General features: G+C 40.6%; 2 protein-coding genes across 2 annotated transcripts in view; both read left to right on the forward strand.

Annotated features, from left to right (window-relative positions):
* LOC128695911 (uncharacterized) overlaps positions 1-2,564 on the forward strand; it is a 59,197-nt gene extending 56,633 nt beyond the window's left edge. The window contains exon 7 of the transcript XR_011393049.1: positions 1,968-2,564. The gene's annotated coding sequence lies outside the window, so the exon portion shown is untranslated. The remainder of the gene's footprint in view (positions 1-1,967) is intronic.
* Positions 2,565-2,905: 341 nt separating this feature from the next.
* Positions 2,906-25,413, forward strand: part of LOC138853829 (uncharacterized PPE family protein PPE62-like) — a 31,241-nt gene continuing 8,733 nt past the window's right edge. Inside the window, exons 1-6 of the mRNA XM_070093038.1 lie at positions 2,906-3,383; positions 15,538-16,738; positions 18,897-19,107; positions 21,952-22,091; positions 23,249-23,311; positions 23,749-23,947. Of these exons, the coding sequence (XP_069949139.1) occupies positions 3,285-3,383; positions 15,538-16,738; positions 18,897-19,107; positions 21,952-22,091; positions 23,249-23,311; positions 23,749-23,947 (1,913 nt within the window). The 5' untranslated portion in view covers positions 2,906-3,284. The remainder of the gene's footprint in view (positions 3,384-15,537; positions 16,739-18,896; positions 19,108-21,951; positions 22,092-23,248; positions 23,312-23,748; positions 23,948-25,413) is intronic.

Below are 25,413 nucleotides of genomic sequence, written 5' to 3' on the forward strand. Positions count from 1 at the left end.
TTTATATATATGTTTATATATTTATATATTTATATATATATTTATGTATATGTATATATATTTATATATTTATATATATATTTATATATTTATATATATATTTATATATTTATATATATATTTATATATTTATATATATATTTATATATTTATATATATATTTATATATTTATATATATATTTATATATATATTTATATATATATTTATATATATATTTATATATTTATATATATATTTATATATTTATATATATATTTATATATTTATATATATATTTATATATTTATATATATATTTATATAATATATATATTTATATATTTATATATATATATTAATATATTTATATATATATTAATATATTTATATATATATTTATATATTTATATATATGTTTATATGTTTAAATATATATTAATATATTTATATATATATTAATATATTTACATATTTATATATATATTTATATATATATATATATAACTGTCGCCACTCTCAGGCATAGCTACTCGCTAATGAAAATATCTAATCAACCAATACCTAAATCATGTAGACATGGTCAAGGGCTTCACCTGTTGCTCAGACCGAACATCAGAATGGAAAAAAATATGATAATATCTTTATTTTCTACAATTACATGTACAAGGTATACTGTCCTAGCTGACTTCAGTGACATACTACTATGTAGAGAGCATTCCTGGCAAATTAGGTGAACTTTTGTCCCAGGATGTGACCCACTCCAGTCGACTAACACCCAGGTACCAATTTTATGATATGTGAACAGGAACAGCAGGTGTAAGGAAACACGCCCAATTTTTCACCCTTGCCGAGAATCGAACTCGGACATTCAACATGTGAAGCGAGAGCTTTGACCGTGGAATGATTGTTGGTGCCAGACTGATCTCTCCAGAATTTCACAAGCAACAGTCTCGAGGCTTTACGGAGAATGGTGTGAAAAGAAGAGTTCATCCAATGAGCGACAGTTCTGTGAGAGAAAACGCCTTGTTAATGAGAGAGGTCAGAGGAGAATGGTTAGACTTTTTAAGCTGACAGGAAGGAGACAGTAACTCAAATAACCAAGAGTTACAATAGTTTATCTGGAGTTTATCTGGAGAGAGTTCCGGGGGTCAACGCCCCCGCGGCCCGGTCTGTGACCAGGCCTCCTTAGGTCAGTGTCCCAGGATGCGACCCACACCAGTCGACTAGCACCCAGGTACCCATTTTACTGATGGGGAACATAGACAACAGGTGGAAAGAAACACGTCCAATGTTTCTACTCTGGCTGGGAATCGAACCCAGGCCCTCACCGTGTGAAGCGAGAGCGTTAACCACCGGAAGAACATCTGTGAACCCACAACACATCTAGCCTTGAAGTAGATAGGTTACAGCAGCAGAATATGACTCCTTATTCCACTCCTGTCAGCTTAGAACAGGAAAGTGAAGCTACCGTGGGCAATGGCTCACCAAAACAGAACAATTAAAGATTGAAAATCGCGATTTCTGTTTCGTCATAATTTGGCGTAAAGTTTTGAGATGTACTGGAACGGAAGATTCTCAGCATGAATGTGCAGCCAACAAATCTACAGCAACTCTGTGATACTATCATATCAACATGGACCAGGATCTCTAAGGAATGTTTCCGGTACAGCGCCTTGTTGAAGCAACACGAATTTAGGATGATGTGGAAGCAAAGGCCTTACCCAGTACTAGAAGGTTGTATCTAATAAAGTAGTCCTGTGTGTGCGTGTGTGCGCGCGCGTGCGCATGCATATATATATATATATATATATATATATATATATATATATATATATATATATATATAATTGCATTCATAATTTGAGTGAATACTTTTTTAGACCGTCCTTGTGTGTATGTTAGTAACAACTGAACAAACAAGCAATTGAACATACGAGAGTTTCGTCAATACACAATCACCACAGCTGTCATTACTGTGTTATTCCAGGTGTGGTGTCACAGCAGGCAGTGTCGCCTCACTCTCAGTCGCCTCATCATTACTTCAATGGAAGTAATGACGCTCCGTCTATCCAAAATGTCAGTAAAAGTGAAGGGGTTGGTGATGGATCTGATACTGGTGACGAATGTGGAGTGCGTAATGATGAATGTGACTGCATGGTATGCAGTACTTATCAGTGATGAGTATGAAATGTGTAATCATGAATGTGAAGGGTGTAATGAAGGTTCAATGAGTAATGATGAATGTGAAGTGTGAATGATTGAGAAATGAATGCAAAGTGTGTATTGAAAGTTCGGTGGGTAATGATGAATGTTCATTGGTTAATGACGAATGTGAAGCGAATAATTTTTGATCTTTCAAAACACTTTGAGATGTGTGGTTTCCTGCTGTTCCAACATAATTAACATATTATACCATCAATGAGACATGCCTTGATGTCGCTGAAGGGATCTTGATTCAGGGAATTGGAGCTACATGCCCTTTCCTCGGATTAGACTTGGTTGCCTCCTGTTCCCTATGTCCTGTATGCATTGCGTGTTTAGCGCTTTCCTGAGACTATTAAAATACAAGTCTTCAACATGACGCAGGAACTGTAGTCTTGGCCACGTGTGGGGAGACTTCACCAGCTGAGTCTCCAAGACAAGTGTCTCCTGGAGAGCCTTTGCTCTGCCCTCTCTATCATCATCCCCTGCCCTCTTTCCTGTGTGTCATTCCCTTCCCCCTTTCCAATGTGTCATCCCCTGCCCTCCTATATATCATCCCCTGCTCTCTCTTCTGTGTCACCATCATCTGTTCCCTCTCCTGTGTAACAATCTTCTGCCTCCTATTCTCTGTCACCATCTTTCAAGTTAACGCAACTCTTGTACTTTATACCTTATTCCTTTAACATTCACCTTACTCACTTTTCTCCCTTTCCTCTCCCTGTTTATTTCTCCATTCCCTTTCCCTGCAATTTGACCCATCCCTTCCCATTTATTGCATCTTACTATATATCTTTTCCTTCATTTTACCTATTCCATTCCTTTGCCTTTTACTCTATCCATTTCCCAGCACTTTACTCTTCTATATCTTCTCTCCCATTACACTGACGAACACCTGCCGCATGTGTTTGCCTTATTTCTCGTTTCATCATCAGCACCTGACAGCCGTGTCCCTCCTTCCCCACTCTACCCTCTTTCCTCTGCTTTTCCACCCTCCTCCCCCCTACTCTCAGCAGGTAAATAGCAGTGCCAGGCGGCTGAGGAGCCACTGTGGAAACGTGTTTTGGAGCTAGTGACTAGTCAGCGACCTGCTGTCTTGAAAGTAATGAAGCTGTGTAGCGTCCCATGCCGCTCCCTCCTGCTACCCCTGCTGCTGCTGCTCATACACCCCGCCAAAGCCTCTTCCGTCTTCCGCAAGCTCAGGGTAAGTTATACAATTCTGAAAAGGCTTTAAGAATTCATGCCGAGGGCAGTAGTGTGTCTGACTCGTGGCTAGTGGGCGGAGGATTGAGCCTTTACTAGTACTACTACTAATACATGATCCACACTGCATAGCTCTTCTCATAAATATAAGAAGTCCCCACTTTATCTTATCCCCACATCCGATATTTCATCTCTTCCTTTCTCCATTCTCACAGCCTCCTCCTCGTCCTTATTTACAATCTTCGTCTGTCCATTTTTCTTCATCTACTTCCTTCCCAAGTAAATCCACCTGACTGGAACAAACTTTGTCTTTCTCGATCCCTCTTAGTCTGCATTACTTGTGGTCTCCAGGTCCTCTTGGATGAGAGGAGGAACTTACGGCCCTTCTAGTGACTGTCCCTCTGCTGTGCCTCTTTTTTTCTTCTTCCTTGTTTTTTCTTAAAAAATAAGAAAAAAGTCCCATCATCAAGGAGCCTTCATTCCGTGATAACCCTCCTCCTCCTCCCAGGCCCCTTTCTTTTATCACATCCTGCTCTGACTCGGCTTCGTTATTGGACCATTCTTCAGACTCTTGCTCTGCTGGTGATGCTTCACCACCCGCTCCAGGTGCTGAGGATCCGCCTGTTTCTTCTAGTACCTCTGCCTCTTGCATGGCTTTAACTACGTGTTTTGTTTCCCTGAATACTGTATGATGGGTGCGACGGTTTTTGGATTTTGCCTTCCTCAGGTTGGACTACCCACGGGACCATGTCTAAACATTACAAGCAATTTACTAACGACGGTTCTTCAATGTCTCCCCATTCTACCCAAAAACGACCTACGAAACACCCACTTCCTTTACGCACCATGTTTGCAAGTCCGCATTGGATTAAATTCTTTTCCCTGTAGCCGACATCTTCAACTGATTATCTTTCTGTCCATAGTATTGGTAAAGCTCTTTATGACACATTGGCCAAATTGCATCCTTTCATGCTTTTCAAGGCGGTGCGCCCATAGTTGAAAATGCAGAACAAGCTCATGTTCTCTCCCATATTACTTCTATTGATAACATTCCAGTCACAGTTTACAAGCAAGCTACTCTCAATTCTTGCTCTGGTACGGTGGTTTTACTGTGTACCATTGTACAGAGTGGTTTTGGCACTTTGGACACCCCGCAAAATACTGCAGATCTGTGGTGGAGTGCCCGGTCTGTGGTTCTGTGGTGCCGCAGATCATGCCGATACATGTCTCGATTGCAAAGAACCTCATCTTTTTTTTCCCGCCGTTGTCAGGTCTACTGTAATGAACAAGAAATCCGTTGTCTTAAGGAGAGCGAAGACCTTATGCTATGGCTGTCTCTCGGCGCCGCCTTCAGGGGAATCATCCTCGTATCCCTTATTCGCGAGTAGCTAGGAGACCTTCAACCTTGGCTGTATCCCAGCTGGTAGCCCTGTCTCTAATTCTTTTGCAGCTTTACCATCTGAAACCCCCACCTCCTTACCTAATCCTACCTCTACTTCTCGCCCACTAGTTTCTCAGTCTGCAAGGCCTCACATGCTTGCATCCTCTTTACGCCTATCACCTGCTCAGCTGAACCTATCTCATAAGCCCAAGTCTCTTCGCATTCATCCGGTACTTACAATTCCCCAACAGTTTTCCTTTTTGGCCTCGGTGCCTCGATGTTATCTTCTAACTCTCACACGGAGGTGGAGGTTCACCCCCCATGTGGTCCCCTCTTCTCCTGTTCCTCCCCAGACTTCTTCCCCAGTTACCTTCCAACATCCATCTCCTGTTCCACCGCATGACTCGTCTATCCCCACTGGCACATTTCTCCAGGTTCATACTCCCCTTCCCTCTCAGCCCTCTTGAGTTCCCTCCATAATCTCCCCAGTCTCTACTTACTGTACTTTACCTGTCTCTGAAGTCATTGTATCGGCGTCTTCCTTATCTGCTGAGACACTTGACACTATCTCTGACTATATTGTTGAGATAAAACCCTCAATGGACACTGGCGCACCTCCTTCTACACCTTGTATTTCACGACCCTGGCAGTAATCTTTTCCTTCACAGTATTCTGATTCCTCCTCGCTTACACGCTTTCCGTTGCCTCCACATTGACTTCACTGACCCTAATAGCCCATAGATTTCCTCGCTTCTTTGTGAATAATGACTTACAATGGAATATTCGTGGCCTCAGGAATAATCGGGGAGAGTTCCAGTTGTTGCTTTCCCAGTTTCCCCCAGCATGTATTAGGTTACAAGAGCCCAGAATTCGTTCAGTCGTTATTCGTCCCATTTTGGGCTGTGCGCTGTTGCATTCTTCTGATCCCTTTCCTGGTGACTCATTTAATGAGTGTGTGCTTCTTGTGCGCGTTGATATACCGTATCAACAGGTCTTTGTTCATTCTCTGCTGCATTATACTGCAGCCCATATTTATTTGCACAAATGGTATACAGTTTGCACTCTATCTCTCCCCTTTCCATGCATTCTGTATCTCGGATATTTCATTCTTGATCTCTTCTCTACCACCGCCCATCTTGCTGTTAGGTGATTTTAACGCTCACCATCATCTTTGGGGAGGGTCCCACTGTGACTCGTGGTGATCAGTTGGAGAGACTTCTCACTTCTCATCCTCTTCATGTTTTAAATATGGGTACTCCCACCCTTTTTGACTCTCGCACTCTCTTGCATTGGTCTTTCTATCTGCTCCTCGTCAATTGCACTTGATTACACTTGGTCTGTTCTCCCGTATTTGCACGACAGTAATCACTTTCCTATTCTTCTTACTTCTACTATGTATTCCCAACTGCCTCGTAGCCCTCATTGACAATTTGGACAAGCAAATTGTGACTTATACTCACATCTTACCGCCTTCTGTAAGGACCCTCCTTCGTCCTATATTGATGAGCTGGTGCATCAGTTTTCGACCTTAGTTTTGACTGCAGCATCACGTTCTAGTCCTCAAACCTCAGGCAGGCATTCAGACAGGCTTGCCTTGGTGGTCTCCTGCATGTGCACATGCAGTATGTTTGAAATGTGCTGCGTGGGGCCATCATCGATATCATTGGACCTCAGATCGTCTTTTGGATTTTAAGTGGGCAAGGGGAGTCGCTCGCCACGTCATACACGATACTAAATGCACTTGTTGGCAAGACTACATGTCTACCATTAGCTCGACTTCCCCTATGTGTGCAGTTTGAAAGAAGGTACGGAAGTTGTGTGGCAAGTACACTCTGGACCCAGCTCCAGTTTTGCGGATTCTCTTGAAGTTGCCAAGTAAATCGGGAGCTATCTTGTCCGCGTCTCCCAAGGGCTTCACCTTTGTCCCTCATTTCTTGAACCTAAGTCTACCAAGGAGCAATTGCCCTTGAATTTCTTCTTTAATGGACTGGAGCCATATAACGTACCTTTCACTCTCTTAGAGCTAGAGTCCATGCTTTCTGCTTACCAGTCATTGGCAGCTGGCCCTGATGATATTCATATCAGTATGCTACATCTGCATTCTACAGCCCTTACAGTCCTTTTGCGTCTTTTCAATCTTATTTGGACGCGAGGGGTTCTCCCTCAACAATGTAAATCTGCCATTGTACTACCATTCCGCAAACCAGGCACCAAGGGCTTGATACCTCTCACTATCGACCCATTGCTCTGACCAGTGTAGTCTGTAGGTGATGGAACCATTGGTGACTAAACGTCTGATATGGTATTTGGAGACTCACAATAGTCTCTCTCTGCCAATATGGCTTTCGCATAGGCCGCTCTACTTTGGACCCCTTGTTTGGCTTGGATGCATATGTGCGAAATGCCTTTGCTAACAAATACTCCGTCCTAGCAGTCTTTTTTTTATTTTGACACCACTTGGAGGTATAACATTTTAGCCCAAGACCACTCCTTAGGCCTCTGCGGTAATCTGCCAACTTTTCTTACTGCTTTCTTATCTGACAGACATTTTCGTGTCCGTGTTGGCGCCTCGCTCTCCTCAGACTTTGTTCAGGCCGAGGGTGTCCCACAAGGTTGTGTCTTTAGCACTACACATTTTCTCTTAGCTATAAATGACCTACCTTCCATCGTATATTTGGTCTTCACTTTGTGGATGACTTCGCTATAGCTTTCGCAGGCGCTGACTGTCGCCTGGTAGCGGTTTCTTTTCAGGATGCGATTGACCGAATTTCCCATTTGGCCACTTCTCATGGATTTAAATTTTGTAAAGCAAAAGGACACAAGTGCAACTAATGTGACATTTTATTGTGGCAACGTTTCGCTCTCCAGGAGCTTGATAAAGCTCCTGGAGAGCGAAACGTTGCCACAATAAAATGTCACATTAGTTGCACTTGTGTCCTTTTACTTTACATATTGTCGGTAATTCTACCAACTTTATTACTATTTAAATTTTCTAGTACAAAAACCCATTTCATTACCTTCACTAGACGTCCTCTTGTCCTAGATATTACATTGTATTTACACGGCTCACGTATTCCAGAATGATACGGCCAAGTTTCTTGGCCTTCTCTTCGATCGCCGGTTGACATGGATTCCTCACATTTCCTCTTTGAAGGCCATGGTCGGCTGAATCTCCTTAAAATTCTTGCGCATCGTTCATGGAGAGGAGATCACCGGACTCTCCTTCCTTTTGCATTCCACCCTAGTCTTCTCCAAGCTGGATTATGGAGACCAAGTCTATTCTGCAGCTTTTCCTTCCACTCTTTCCAAGTTAGATCCCCTTCATCATCAGGGTCTACGTTCATGCCTTGGTGCCTTTCGTTCATCCCCTGTTGAAAGCCTCTATGCTGAGGCGAATGTTCCTTAGCTAATCGTCGTAATGCTCATTGCCTTCATTATTTTGTCTGCGCTCATGACCTTCGTGTTCCGTCTACGTATAGGCTGGTCTCAGACGTTAGTAAAAGCCCATTATTTGTTCGACTCCCCTGCTTACTCCGACCGTTTTCTCTTCGTCTTCACTCCGGTCCTCTATCCAGTTACCTCCCTTGTATGTTCATTTAGCGTCTGCCTTTTCCTTTCCCCCATGGGAGGTTCCGAAGGTTCGTGTCTGTTCTCTTCTGCCATGCACCAAAGCTCTCCTACCTACATCTTCTCGCTCTCTTTTTCTTGATCACTTATGGTCGCATGCTTATGCCGTTGCTGTTTATACAGATGGTTCTAAATCTTCTGACGGTGTTGGGTTTGCGGCGGTGTTCTTTGATGATGATGTCTGAGGTCATTTGTTAGACTCGGCTAGTATTTTTTACTGCCGAGTTGTAAGCCATCCTCATAGCACTTCTCCATATTACATATATGTCTCTTTCTACGTTTGTAATCATTTCAGAGTCCCTCAGTGTTTTACAAGCCATTAAACAATTTGATTCCCCTCATCCATTAGTCCGTATTCAACTATGGTTGTGCCATGTGACTAGCAAAAACAAAGACATCGTTTTCTTTTGGGTCCCTGGACACGTTGATGTTCAGGGTAATGAACAAGTGGATGCTGCTGTGCGGTCAGCTGTGCATGATCTTCCGGTTTCCTATAGGGGTATTCCGTTTAGATTATTATAATAATCATGGGAGAGTGCTAAACCCAGAGGATTATACAGCGCATGTGGGGGGGGGGATGGAAGGCATTCAGGCTCAACTCAAAGAACTGGAGCACAGATCCAATTCCCTAGATCAAGAACCTCTCACCAGCATCAAGAAAATTCCCTTGAGGGGTATTCTGTTTAGAAATTATTTTCCAATCATTTCTGCCAGTCTTCGCAGCCGTTGGCAACAACGATGGTCGGGCATGCACCATAGCAAACTGCACTCTATTAAACCGCTTTTAGGTTTGTGACCATCTTACCACCTTTGCCTTACTCGGGAGAATGCGCTCTCCCGTCTCCGCATTGGCCATACTCGCCTTACCCATGGGTATCTCATGGAAAGACACTCTATTCCTCTCTGTGAGGTTTGTCGGGTCCCCTCTTTCGGTTCTTCACTTTCTTGTAGATTGCCCGGTTTATCAGCTCGCTCGCAGGATTTACCTCCAACGCCGCCGCCGCTCTACCACTCTTGCCTTATCCTCTCTTCTTGCAGACGGTCCTACCTTTGACTTACGATCACTTTTTGACTTTTTGTCAGCAACTGCTTTACTGTATGAACTTTGACACATTGCCTTTAGCGTTCCTTCCATCCCTTTTCTCCCCTCGCCTCTGATTCCCTTTCCACCTAGCTGTGTATAGCCCCAGCACTATTTTCTACCCCGCAGCGTTGTATGACCCTTGTCGGTTTAGCGCTTTCTTTGATTATAATAATAATAATAATAATAATAATAATAATAATAATAATAATAATGACTACAACCAAGGTGGCTATAACACCAACCATTTTTAAATCTATACTTTCATTTGCAGCAGCAACACCATGACTCTGTGTCGGCCACCAGCGACAGAAACTCACCTTTTTGGAACTCTTTAGGCCCTAACACTGGAGAATGGTACACTGGAGACGGGATCACCGAGAATCCTAATACTGGAAACTGGTATAATGTAGAATGGTACACAAGAGATCCTGGCACTGGAGGTGGGATCACTGAAGATCCTGACAATGGAAACGGTAACCCTGGAGGCTGGCACACTGGAGATCCTAGCACTGGAGGCGTGATCATGGTAGCCCCTGACACTGGAGACGGTATCATCGAAGACCCTGACACTGGAGACTGGTACTCTGGAAATTCTAACACTGGAGACGGTATCACTGAAGACCCTAACACTGGAGACGGTATCACTGAAGACCCTAACACTGGAAGCGGGTACCCTATAGACTGGTATACCAGCGACCCTATCAATGGAGATGGGACGTATGAAGGCCCTAGTACCAGAGACTCGAACACTGGAGATGACGAGCCATATTTTGACACTAAATTCTTTATTGTCAGAAATAAAACGACTTGCATATTCTTTTGGTGTATCTATATTAATGTGGGTTAGGACTTCTTTCTAGCTCGATTGAGCGTTAACAGAGACGTAATAGTCGTACGAACGGTTGTTATGCTGCGTTAATTGTTTTACAATTATACGCTTAACATTGCTAGGAGTCAGTATGTATTGTTTGGTCGTTGACAATGCTTAATCATTTATTTCTCCTTCGCGAACCTCAGCTAATCGTTAATCAGTCTGCTTGGAGTATGAGAGGTATATGGTCATGTCTGAGAGGTGTGTGGTCATATATGAGAGGTGTACGGTCATATATGAGTCTCAAGATATTTCATGTTTTCTAAGTGGTGTATCTTGCAAGCCAGTGCCATTATGTAGAGTAAATTCATGTTTCATTGTTCGAGTAGCAATTTGAATATAAATATATTAAGCAAACATCGCAAACCAAGCGATACAAGATGCAAAACGACCATTCTACTCCCCCCGTGGTTGTTTTGCATTATATATATATATATATATATATATATATATATATATATATATATATATATATATATATATATATATATATATATAATTATATATATATATATTATATATATATAATATATATTATATTTATATATATATATATATATATTATATATATATAATATATATTATATTTATATATATATATATATATATATATATATATATATATATTATATATATATATATATATATATTATATATATATATAATATATATTATATATATATATATAATATATATTATATATATATATAATATATATTATATATATATATAATATATATTATATTTATATATATATATATATATATATATATATATATATATATATATATATATATATATATATATATATATATATATATATATATATAATGAATGCCTCGTGTAAACAAATAAAATCAGTCATGGAAATTGAGACTATATATTTCGATCCCCATCCGAAGCCTCGTCAGCAGAATGTACCTATGAGGTAAGAAGCAACATATATATCTTAATAAGTGGTCCAGGATGGTACCGAGAGAAACACATTTTTTTTTACAAATTGTATTGTTAACTTAGACTTTGGTACGTTTAGTGCCAGAATTTGTACCTTCAACGCAGATTTGGCTATGGGAATTTGTCTCCTTTGCCCCTACGAGAGAGTGGAATTTTCTTGGGTCAGGTAAAGCGAACACTATGATTTTCCTCGTGCATGAGCAGGTGCTTCTGCGTGTAATTTAAACTTCATTTCTTTTGATCGTGCATTTAAAAGGTTTCATATGTTAGAAGAAGGGTAACGTTTTCTTGCTCATATTTGATAGTTCGTTTATGTTCAGTTAGCCATTTAAGACAATGTCCTGTCTGACTTATGTACACTTAGTTACAATTATTACTAGAGCTGTTGTAGTTACCCTGTGATATTCGAGACAGAATTCTTACGTTGTCTGGATAATGGCAATACTACGTTCGTGGGAAAAAGAAATAACTGAATCTGAGATTTCATTCAATCTTGTGTTATCCCTTTCTGAACTGGAATGATAAATTGCATCTTGTTGTATTGGTATTACCTTTAATAGAAATATTATTATATTTATATAATTGATTTTATAAACCAATCAGAATAGCATAACGCCTTAAATTGTTGTCTGACAATGTTCTTTTCTTGGTCTAAATGAATGGTACTAACATTTCATTGTGCTCTTAGTAAAAGACTAGATACAGTTCTCTTCTTATTTAGCCTTAGCGGAATGAAACTAAAGAAATTAATATAACTGAAAGAATGAGTTGGTTTTCTGAAGGCCGTGAATTTGAACTGATTATCGAATTTAGGGATTAAAATATGAATGAAGAGTTTATCGATTATCCATTCAGCTTCGAAAATAATACAAGATACTAAGTGATTAAGCTTACTGAAAAAAAAGTGTCAAAGCTCTCCCACTCGACTGTTGGTTTGATGGGAGAAAGGACCAAAAATTTAAAAATATTGCTTATCCAAGTTGTAGAGGGTTTGGGAGAGTTCCCGGTGCTGCAGCCATGTCAAGGGAGGTTCCTTGATTCCGCTGAAGGGCTCTTGATCGAAGGAATTGGACCTTTGCTTTCTCTCCTTAGAGTGAACCTCAATGCCTCCCATTCCCCCCAAGCGTTGTATGACCCATACGGGCTTAGGTCTCCCCATAAATGCAATAATGTGACCATGTTTCGGCAAGATACTCACCATTAAAAGAAAGAAAACGTTCAGAGTGACAAGGCGTGGGGGGACGAAACAAAAAATCTTGTTCATGAAGAAAGTGAATTTTCTATCAAATAGTTGTAATTCAGTAGGAAAAAACAAATACGTTTTACCAAGAGAAATTCCAGCAAAATGGAAGTCAACCTCGAGTAATTTTTTTACGAAGAATTAAATTCTGCTGAGAAGAAAGTACTCATTAACGCTGTTGGGTAAATTCGTAAGAAAAAATCCTCAAGACTGAGAGACGTGAGACGTGCAGGTTTATTGTCATCGTGAATTTTAGGTAGACAGAAGCAGATAATGTGAGCCCATGGTAAGGAGAGAGAGGTTGATCAAGAGACCAGTGAAATTTTGAACTTGCAAGCTTAAACGTGAGTATCTTCCATGACAACACTGCAAGTACAGTAACGTACTGTTGTAAAAACGATTGTTTTAAAACCAGTTTGAAAAACAAGAAGACGTGGCAGGATTAGGTGAACAGTAACAGGGGTCACGATACACACTTAGTAAATAAACCATACCACGGACGGGGATAGAACCCGCGATCGGAGTCTCAAAACTCCAGACCGTCGCGTTAGCCCCTGGACCAGCTAGCCACAATAAAATTCGTCCAACTAGATATATTTCTACACCATAGTGTAGAAATATACCTAGTTGGACGAATCTTATTGTGGCTAGTTGGTCCAGTGGCTAACGCGACGGTCTGGAGTTTTGAGACTCTGATCGCGGGTTCTATCCCCGCCCGTGGTATGGTTAGTAAATAAACACGGGTAGCACGGAGAAATTCAACGCAATTGAGCAAAAGGAAATTGTCAAAAGGAGATAAACAGAGAGAACTGGGAGCCATGATGAGAATTAGGAACATGAAGGGTGAGACTAATAGAAACTAACACAAGGAATCTTTTGACCCAACATACAAAAGAAAAAGAAAAAATGCCAGCAAAAAATAAAATGAATCTGGTATTTAGCCATTGCCGATCGGGCATTAAAAACTGATTACGGAGAGTCATTAGGAGCCAATAACGCTTTGTGCTATGTTATGAATACATAATAAAAGTAGGAATAGAGAGGATGGAGGTAGGGACTATCAGATAAACATACTACTGGAGAGGAGACCACAGAAAGAGAAGTTTCCATAATAGTGAGATGAGGTAGTGAAATTGAAGGTAAAACAGCCCACAACATGAAAAATATTTAGAGTATGAAGGCCATAAAGAATGTATATTAACAAGAAATTGATAAGAGAAAGGCAGAGCAAAGCTCAAAAGTGCCATGGAAAAGTACAGAGCAAGGAAGACGAAAGAAAACAAGAAAATATCCAGAGAAGCTAGAAATGAATTCACTAGGATAAGAACGTAGGCTAAGTGACTGTTAAGGAATGATATAGGTTAAAAGGCACCATCAGAATAACTATTTGACAGTCACATGCCAATGAAAACAATAGTTAAAGACCAAGTGATAAAATCATGTAAGGAAAAAGGATTACATTATGGAAAAGAGGTATGTAAAGAACTGAAGAAAAGAGTTCGAGAGAGGGAAGGAAGGAAGCTTCAACTAAAACTAGATGGCATCCAAATGCCAAATGAGGAAATAAAGAAGTTGCATGAACTGGATATACATAGGCAATAGGATCTGACGACATATTCTCAAGGCCTGAGCTTGCTACCACCTGCAGCCCACGAGCCCCTTTGGGGCGGGGCAGATGGCAGACCAGAGGCCTAGCTTCTTCCTACGAGCCCCGTGAGGGCGGGGAATGTGGCTAGGCCTAGGGACAGTTGGTCCCAAAGATGAGGGGGTACTTGTACCTCCTCCCATGGGAGACACTCCCCAGATAGGGAGCCAAGGCCGGGTCACCACTACTTGGAAAAGACCCGGGCCGGGAGAATACCGGCGAATAAAAAAAAAAAAAAAAAAGACATATTCTCATGGGTACCGAAAAATGGTGTAGAAGCAATGAGTGAGCACAATATAAATACACTTGAACAAGCTGATTTCACAATAATAATGTCTCGTCCTTCTAAAAACGTTATCGTAAATCACTTTTTTCACATAAAAATTTATTGGTTATTTACTCTATTTACTTGTATAACCTTGTTCAGTGTATTGCAGCCTAAATTATATATCAGAAGGCTTCCTGTGATGATAACTCTTTCCTGTCTGCGATTCTCTTTATGAAGACACTCTGTACTTGGCAAGATTCTCTTCTAATCTTTATTTCTAATGGTTCATACCGATAATAGTTATAATAACTGTGTCCTCATAGAATCCCTCTCGCTATCTCATCGATTTTATCGCACCTTCCTTAATCTTCTCCCCAGGTAGCAAATTCTTTTCCTGTTTTTGTCTATCTATCAGTTTTTATTTTTTTTTCATTCTTTGCTGATCTAAATCTGCGTGGAGTTTGTCATTGAATCCAAATACATCAATTCTATACTAGTCTGACATTATTTCAAGAAACAACCAAATGTTAATTTTTCCTAATGTAAATTGCCTCCAGATCAATAGTTTTCTCACATATACAACCTGTGTTCGTTCTCTCTAACAAGCTCAAAGTTATTTTACAAGCACGACAAAACTCAAACATCTTTCTGTCATTGGCATCGAGTGAAGAATTCCATGATGAAATGTCTCGTACAACTTATACAATGGTAACTTTCGACAGGGTTCAACATTTTTTCCCTTAATTCATTAAAACTTCCGTCAAAAACTTATCAGATATGAGTAAGTCAGGGTTCTAATAAGCAGTATTTATTCACTCACGTTTGATGATCCAAGTCTCTTCGCAGGGCATAATATTATCTAATAAAGGCGAACTGCAACATGTGATTTTCATATCAAGAATGTTATTCTGCATTCACTATAGGAATTAAGATTACTAGCCACTTCCTGCAGGAATCAAGAATATTATATTCATTCAAAAGAATATTGTTAAGGATCGCTCCTAAAATTGCTATGTGTAACTGAATAAAACTCAAGAGGACATCATACCGCATCTTTTTTTTCACGAATGTACTCTCGTTTGCAGCAACTTCAAGACACGGTCTCTAACTCCACCACCCACCGTCAACTCGTTTGGTACACGGAAGGCCCTAGCACTGGATACGAGAACAATGTAGACCCTGGCACTGGAGACGGGAACAATGGAGACTGGAGCACAGAAGATTGGTATACCGGAGACCCTAGCTCTGGAGACGGGTACGGTGGAGACCCTAGCTCTGGAGACGGGTACGGTGGAGACCCTAGCTCTGGAGACGGGTACAGTGGAGACCCTAGCTCTGGTGACGGGTACAGCGGAGGCCCTAGCTCTGGAGACGGGTACAGTGGAGACCCTAGCTCTGGAGACGGGTACAGTGGAGAACCTAGCTCTGGAGACGGGACCAATGGAGACCTTGGCATTGTAGACTGGCTTACTGGAGACCCTAGCTCTGGAGACGGGTACACTGGAGGCCCTAGCTCTGGAGACGGGTACAGTGGAGACCCTAGCTCTGGAGACGGGTACAGTGGAGACCCTAGCTCTGGAGACGGGTACTCTGGAGGCTCTAACTCTGGAGACGGGTACACTGGAGGCTCTAGCTCTGGAGACGGGTACTCTGGAGGCTCTAGCTCTGGAGACGGGACCAATGGAGACCTTGGCATTGTAGACTGGCTTACTGGAGACCCTAGCTCTGGAGACGGGTACAGTGGAGACCCTAGCTCTGAAGACGGGTACAGTGGAGACCCTAGCTCTGGAGACGGGTACTCTGGAGGCTCTAACTCTGGAGACGGGTACACTGGAGGCTCTAACTCTGGAGACGGAACCAATGGAGACCTTGGCATTGTAGACTGGCTTACTGGAGACCCTAGCTATGGAGACGGGTACAGTGGAGACCCTAGCTCTGAAGACGGGTACAGTGGAGACCCTAGCTCTGGAGACGGGTACTCTGGAGGCTCTAGCTCTGGAGACGGGTACACTGGAGGCTCTAACTCTGGAGACGGAACCAATGGAGACCATGGCATTGTAGACTGGCTTACTGGAGACCCTAGCTCTGGAGACGGGTACAGTGGAAACCCTAGCTCTGGAGACGGGTACAGTGGAGACCCTAGCTCTGGAGACGGGTACTCTGGAGGTCAGAGCACTGGAGACGTGTACAATGGAGGCCCTAACTCTGGAGACGGGTACTCTGGAGGCGTGACTTCTGCCACAGGACAGTGGACTGACAGTACACCACATTGCTCTTACCTTCAAGGTAAGACATTGTTACCTTCTCTGTTCTAGAATTTATAATTTCTCGTACAAATGAATACACAGCATTTACAAAATTATACGTAGCAGAATTTACGTATCTGTTGCGCTGAATTAAATATGGGTAGAAGAAAGTATGCAAGTCTGGATGTGAATGTAAACATTAAGCTTTAAATTAAAATACTTATTTCCTTCTACTTGTGGTTATGATATGTTCTGTTATGACTAACAACCTTCTACCACTACTGCTGCTGCTGTTATTATCTCAGTTACCTTGTTGTCAACTGATCGTTTTGAAGCAGGGAATGAAGAAACTGGTAGCAGGGGGGAAGGGACCCCCTTCATAATACGTTTCGCCCACTTGTCGGCTTTTGTCATTGTCTACCTTTCTGAAGCAGTTATTGAATGAGCATTTAGTATTTTATGCTCAATACTTCGTATTCCAAGGAATTGAAGTTACTGACAAATTCCTTTGATTAACCTAGTTTGCCACCTATGTACCAGTCACTGCATGACCCAAGTAACGTTTATTTTCACACGTTGCTGTCAACGTTATTTCCTCAAATCTCCCTCTACACTTACAAATACCAGTTTGTTTACTTAAAATTAAGCCAAACCTTCTTAATTTTACGATTTACAAAAAAAATTGGGCTTCGATTTTAGGGTCACGAATAAAAATGAAATTAAAATGCAGCCTTTGACATGAGGGCTCCTTTATCAGACATAATAATACTAATGCAAAAATACATTAATAAAATAAGATCAGCTATTGTTAGAAATTATATTATTCGACTATTTTTCAGGCCCTTGCAATAGACGTTCAACAATGACTTTCAATAAAATATTGATAAGACTAAATATTTCAAATATTATTAGAAAATAAGGACCAATTTATTTTAGACATTGTAATGCTGAATCAGACACTTCTAAATATCAAAAGAAACGAATGCAATCAGGAAAAATTTCATGGCCGACAAAATAAGTAGCAATTTAGGTTAGGTTAGGTTAGTTTAGTTTAGTTTAGTTTAGTTTAGTTTAGTTTAGTTTAGTTTAGTTTAGGTTAGGTTAGGTTAGGTTAGGTTAAGTTAGGTTGGTTTAGATTAATGAAGGTTACACAAACTCACAAGCGCAGGTGTGACACGTCTGGCACTGCGGTGACTGAACAACAACAGGAAACGCTCAAATCTGCAAGCTCATTCTCGCGCTATTGGTGCGACAATAAGCTTCCGGAGCTCTGACAACTAACCATCTCGTCTTTTATAACCTGCAGTTTCCTTTAACCTCCAAAAAAAAAAATTATATTAGTTACATTCACTGTCGCTTTATCACTGTTCTCACATTAAAAAACGTAGCGTCACGACGCTTCGGTCTGTCCTGGACCACTGTTGTCAGCTGCCACTTGACAGTGGTCCAGGAAGGACTGAAGCGTCGTCATTAGGTTCTTCTCCTAAGAGAAGGCTGCTCTGTATGACCCTTGTAGGTTTAGCGCTTTTTTCTTAGGGAAGGTTGTTGCTAAATTGTTCCAGCCACGATTCTGTGACATTCTTGTTGTTGTCGGTAGCTTCTACGTCTTCAACTCGCGTATTATAAGCAGAATTTTTCTGTTGTGTTGAAAAAAGAGTTTGCATGAATGAGAGAAATTGTAGAGACATGAATTATCATATGAAGATTAGATGTTTTGTTGCGAAGGTAGGAACTGTATTGTGTAGATAGGAATTGTATTGTGGGAGAAAGGAATTGTGTTGTGGAGATAGAATACATATCATGGAGATAGAAACTGTGTCGTGGGGAAAGGAATTGGGTTTTTGGGAAATGAATTGTGTTGTGAAGAAAGACAATTTTGTTGCGGAGATAAGGACGCAGAGTTACCATATCTGTAGAAATGATAGGAATTCTGTATCGATGATCAAACTGTAGTGACGGCGGCTCTGGTCTAGGGCCGAGCCACGAAGGGGGAAGGATATGAATATACCATTAACAGATTTAACAAACATAAATATACAACGGACAGATATAACAAGCAGAAATATATCACTAGCAAATATAACTAGGGTAAATGTTGACCAAACAAACAATTGTAGAGAGGAACTCTTTTTTTTCTTGCAATGTTTCGCCTGTGCACAAGACTTATCAGCAAAATTTCTCTCTGCAATTATCTCTAGAACCACTGGAGATGCCTGCTGGGGTGATCACCATAGGGTCGAGCAATGGGATCTACCAGGACAACCAGGATTGTGAGTGGTGGTTAGAGGCACCAACCGGCACCGTCCTGTACATCACCTGGCTATCCTTCGACATAGAGAGTCACAGTCATTGTGCCTGGGACTATGTTCAGCTCCAAGAACTCTCTGCCACGGGACAGCTCTTGGTCACGTAAGATCCATCTCACTTCAGTTATTATTTGAGAGAGAGAGAGAGAGAGAGAGAGAGAGAGAGAGAGAGAGAGAGAGAGAGAGAGAGAGAGAGAGAGAGAGAGAGAGAGTCTCTACATAGCAGTGCATGGGACAGATAAGCTCGCACCGAAGCTCGAGTTCTCGAGTTCTGATGACCAGAGCTTTGGTAAGATGGGTAAGGAAGAAGGATGGGTAAGGATGGAAATATTGGAAAAGGGTGGGAGGGGGGGGGGAGAGGTAGGATATAAAAGATAAGTGGCCCAACCACTTTGGTGTAATTTAAAAAGTGTATGTGAATTGATAAGATATTCTTTAAGGGGTATAATACTAACCCATCAGAGTCACATAGATATAATAGGTATATAAATAACAAAAAGGCACAATACCGTGACTGGAACGATACACAAATAACCCGCACATAAAAGACAAGCTTACGACGACGTTTCGGTCCGACTTGGACCATTGACAAAGTCACACTAACAGAGGAGGAGCAGGACGGCTATATATAGGCAGGAAGAGGTGGAGGTAGTAGTAGTGGTAGTAGTAGTAGTACAAGAATTGTATATAATACGGCAGGATGAAATGACAGTAGCGTATGTATAAGCTCACTTACCCACATGAAAAATACACGAAAAACGCATCAGGCAAATACAATAACAAACCCATTTGTTAGTGTGACTTTGTCAATGGTCCAAGTCGGACCGAAACGTCGTCGTAAGCTTCTGTCTTTTATGTGCGGGTTATTTGTGTATATAATAGGTATATAAGTACATGACTCTGAATTGGTAGTAGCACCGAAGCTATATGCTGAGAACTATCTACTTCTGTCTAGATTAAAGACCAACGTGTGTGTGAGAGAGAAAGAGAGACCGAGGGAGAGAGAGGCTTTTATTATAACACTGAACAATCAAATAAAATGCAATCCAACAGAATACAACGAAATGCAAAAATAATGTTGATGTAATACAATATAACATAGCCATCAAGGTGGTGCCTTGAAGCTATCAAAGTGTGCTATAAATATCTAACATAGACAGGACTCGAAGCAATGATTTTAAATTGGAAAAATTCAGATTCAGGAAGGATACAGGAAAGCACTGGTTTGGTAAAAGAGTTGTGGATAAGTGGAACAAACTCCCGAGTACCGTCATAGAAACTAAGACCTTGTGTAGCTTAAAAAATAGGTTGAATAAATATATGAGTGGATGTGGGTGGGTGTGAATTGGACCTGACTAGCTTGTGCTACTAAGTCTGATGCACTGCTCCTCCCTTAAGTGGCGTATCTGACCTCACTAGGTCAAGGCATTGGCTTAAGCCGGTGGGAGAATTGGAGCTGCCTCGCATAGGCCAGTAGGCCTGCTGTAGTGTTCTTTCTTATTACCATCCCTTCCTCACGGTCCCAAAGCTCTGTATAACTCTCATGGACTAAGTGCTTCCCCAGGCATATAAAAATTATATAACAATACCATATTCAGGTAATATTAATGTAATTAATCCATTCTAGTCTTAATATAACCTCAACCTATGATGGAAATATTAAAAAAAAAATTAAAATGAAATAAGTTTCTTTCTTAACCAATATTATTTTGAAGCCAAAATCTTTTGCATAAATTTTTTTTTTCTCCAACTGTAAATTGCCCGCCCAGAGAACTGAAAATGATTTCATTATTATTATTATTATTATTATTATTATTATTATTATTATTAGTTTGCTTGTAACCCTTGCTAACCAAACTTTACACACCATTGCCACTTGCTCTTTGTTAACCTTTACACATTGCTACTCTCACACATTCCTCCCTGCAGCGGTGTGTGCCCTTTCAAATTTAGCGCTTAATTTGATTAATATTGTTATTTAGTAATGGGGAAAGCACTAAATCCGCAGGGGTTATACAGCTCTTCGGGAATGGGAAGTATTCTGATTTGATCCAATTTATTGACTCACAGGATATATACACTGAGAATAACAAAAAGGCACAATACCGTGACTGGAACGATACACAAATAACCCGCACATAAAAGAGAGAAGCTTACGACGACGTTTCGGTCCGACTTGGACCATTGACAAAGTCGTCGTAAGCTTCTCTCTTTTATGTGCGGGTTATTTGTGTATATATACACTGAGAGGTGTATGTCCCTCTGGAAGTATATTCGAATCCCTATTTCAGAGATTAAAGTATTCTTGATTGGTGGTGAATAGGTAACATGCAGCTTTAATGACCCTCTGAGTAGTCGATAAGCTTTAAACCCAATTAACAAGCAATCCTTGGATCGAGAGCCCTTCCACAACTTTAAGGCACTTTCCTTGAGTCAAGTATAAAGTGTAGTCATACTATAATTCGCCTTATCAGCCCGAAATACGCATGTTCGAGTTTCAGCTTCTGGCAGGGCCAGGAGCTGAGATTCAATTCCTGCAATCACAAACAGGCGAATATACACACAGAAATGTTGTCATGCTGCACATAGTGGTGATCAGTAACTTTGATGGAATGTTGGGGTAACAATCGAAAGAGCTCGTCTTCGATTCCCAGGCGAGCAGAGACGGATATGCAAGTCTTTCTACACCTGCAAATTGCCTGGTAGTAAATAATAATATTAAAGAGTAAATGGGTATTATCCGGCTGTTGCATTCTAGTACAAAAATATTAAAATAAAAGTCATATTATCATGGCAAGAACAAATCACAACTAACCCACAATTCGGAGACTTGACAATAGTCCAGGATGGACCGAAACATAATCTAAGGTTTGCGAATTGTGAGTTAGTTACTACGTGATTTGACTGGGTTATCCTTTGGGTAAATAAACCTGGACACCATGTTCAGGCGCAAGTATTGTGGAGGGTCGCTGCCACCCAGCATCACCACGACCAGTCGCTGGCTAGTGGTGAACTTCCACAGTGACGTCAGTGTAGGGAGACGAGGCTTCTCTCTTCGGTACACTGCTGCTCCGCCGCCCAGCAACGGTAAGATGCTCTTGGCTTCACTGTTATAATGAGAGTGCATTGTACCATCACAGAGTATGTGTTTCTGAGCTTATTAGCAATTAGCCTTTATAGTATCCTTATCTTAAAGTTAATCCTCAGTCATCACTGCAGTAGGCTGGCTTATCCATGCTATGTAGGTTCTTCCCAAATTCATCCATTCTCACCCATCATTACAATAGGCCTGTTGGCCCATGCTGGGCAGATTCTTCCCAATCCCAAGCGTTCTCACTCATCACTGCAGTAGGCCAACTGGCCCATGCTAGGCAGGTTCTTCCCAAATTCAGTTCTTTACACTGATCAATGCAGTAGAGCTGCTGGTCAATTCTAGGCAGGTTCTTCCCAGACCCAAACCTCCTTAGTCATCACTGCAGTAGGCATACCGGTCCATGCTATGTAAATTCTTCTCAAGCCCACTCCTTCTCACCTATGCATATCTTTAACTTATATCTAAAGACTTTCCAATGAACTTTCATGAATTACTAGAAATATTCCCAAAATACTACCTTCAAAGAAAATGTTTCGATACTAGTTAAGAACTCTTAGAACAACGTATGTGAGATTCTCTTCCATTTCTTAGATCAGACTTGATTTCTTCCCATTTTCCAGGTCTAATATAACCCTTAAGAATTTAGTTTACTATTGCATCAACTGTTATAATAACATTCTGGTTACTACTACTGCTACAACATTTCTCTCATAAATAATAACAATAATAATAATCATATTATTATACTGCGAGTACTACTACCACCACTAATTATTGGTGGTAGTAGTAGTAATATTATTACATATTATTATTATTATTATTATTATTATTATTATTATTATTATTATTATATCAGGTAATATAATATGGTCATGCATTTTTAAGCTATTTGAAGTGAAAAGTGAAACACCACTGCTCTATTGCATAATTAACACCATTATTTAAATATCGAATATGTCTTACATCTGATTTCTAAGATGGAATTCTCGACCGATTCCCTAAGTGGTATATATATATATATATATATATATATATATATATATATATATATATATATATATATATATATATATATATATATATATATATATATATATATATGCATACATACCTACATACATGTTGGCGTGTACGGTTGTTACCACACCAGACGGGACGACAACGACTAGTCTTCCTCCCAGCCTCATCTCAGGGCCCTGCATAGGCTCTCAAGGTATGGCAAGTGTTTTTTCTTTTTTGGTATTGTGGCTATATTTGATACATTAGATTGGTGTACAGTATTTGTAACTGTGGATGCTATGGTTTAGGTCCTTGTTTATGTCAGATATCAGAATGAGAAAGAGAAGTGGAGTGAGTACTGTGCCTTGGGGACCAGAACTCTTCACTGTAGCAGCCCCTGATTTATACTGTTTACAAGTACTCATTTGGTTCTGTTATTCAGGAAGCGCAATATCCATCTTCCTATCTTCCCAGGTGTTCCCTTTGCACGCATTTTTGTGCTCAGTTACTTTATGGTCACATTTGTCAAAGCCCTTTGCAAAGACGATTTACACAAAGTTCGTGTATTTTCTTCCCCACACTGTTCACAATGAGTTGATAAAGTTTGTGTTTCCCCATAGTATGCTGAAGAATTCTGCATATTTCCCACAGAGTTCACAGCCGTGAGTGGGTCAGTGGCATTGTGGGAGTACAGCTATGCTTACCTGTCGAGACGCCACTGTGACTTTCACCTTAGGACTCCAGAGGGCACCATCCCTCTCTTGGTTTTCCTCAACCTCAGGCCTGATAACTGTCAAGGAATTTCTGTCGAAGTTTTTGATGAATCTTCCATCGATATTGACTTGACAAGGTGATTATTATTTTTTTTTTTAACTTTTATTAGCTATCTCTGAAGGGATACTTTAAGAGATTGCCTGAATTTTTTCTATTTATTTTCTTTCTTTTTTTTCTACCTCCAACTTTTCGATTTAATTTTACTCATAACTAAAGAGCGCCTCATTCAATCGGCTTCAAAATTTTAACCCTTGTGTACAGTAACGAGGACCAAATTCTTGGAACAACTGGCATGTTCGAGTGCCCTATGACTAAGGATGTTGCACCCATTTCCAACATCCTGGAATAGCTCGGATAACTTCCAGAACTCGGTGACATAGGTTCAAACGTTCAAAACAGGTGCCTCCTAAAACGACGATGGGCGAAAAGTGAAATTCAAAGGTGTAGGTGCTCACTTGATCACTTTATGTGTAAAATAGTATGAAGTTTTTGTTAGTTATATAACGTTAAATAAATTTCATTTTACCTCTTTTGAACGTCTTCAGCATTTAATGGATCATGCATCTAAGGGTAAGGAGAGCACCTATTAAATCTCGTTTGCGTGTAAACAAATTTGTTGACGTGGTAAAATAGTGAAAAAAAAATGGAATCGTTAAAATCTGTGCCATAACTGAAGAAAGATTCATTTGATCGACTTCAACTTTTCACCACTGGTGTAGTTTCCTGTTAGGTGGCATAAGTCCAAATTTTCCAGTTTTACTGATTATTATTATTATTATTATTAAAACTAAGCGCTAAACCCACAAGGGACATACAGCGCTGGCCAGTTTTACTGGTATTCACATTCATTGTGGTATTCACACTCAATAGATAAAAAGAATACTTTTTCTGACTAGCTTCAAAATATTATTGTCAATGTGTACTGTACTAGGATGATACCCCCTCCCCCTCCCCCCTTCCCCCTCCCCCTCCCCCTCCCACTCCCCCTTCCCCTCCCCCCTCCCTCCCTCCCCATTAGTTTAGTCCGGGTATCTACGAATTTAAAATTGGAATCATGTCAGTTACCGGAGAATGCCTTTTCCGATCGGCTTCACGCTTGTACCTGGAGAGGGTTTTGGGGGTCAACGCTCCCGCGGCCCGGTCTGAGATCAGGCCTCGTGGTGGATCAGGGTTTGATCAACCAGGCTGTTACTGCTGGCCGCACGTAAACCGACGAATCTTATCAATCTGAGCTGTGTAAGTTTCAAATTTAATTCGAACCTTTCAAAGAGGCCAAAAAGATCAACATCCTAAAATATAGCAGTACATTAAGCTTGAAGTCGCTCGGAGGTTGTATGATCTTGTTATCAGTATGGAAAGCTTGAAGATAACCGGATGCGACACTCGCAAATTTTCGCCTAAAAGCAGTATTTCAACTCTTCCAATTTCTTCGAAGAAATTGCTGATGCATTTCTGCTGCTGCTGCTGCTCTTCCTTTTCTTCCTCCTCCAATGGAAATAAGTCAATCTGTCTGACTTTTTTGGGTTATCCTAGGTTCTCTAC

Source organism: Cherax quadricarinatus, chromosome 41 (genome assembly GCF_038502225.1).
Source record: "Cherax quadricarinatus isolate ZL_2023a chromosome 41, ASM3850222v1, whole genome shotgun sequence".
NCBI lineage: Eukaryota > Metazoa > Arthropoda > Malacostraca > Decapoda > Parastacidae > Cherax > Cherax quadricarinatus.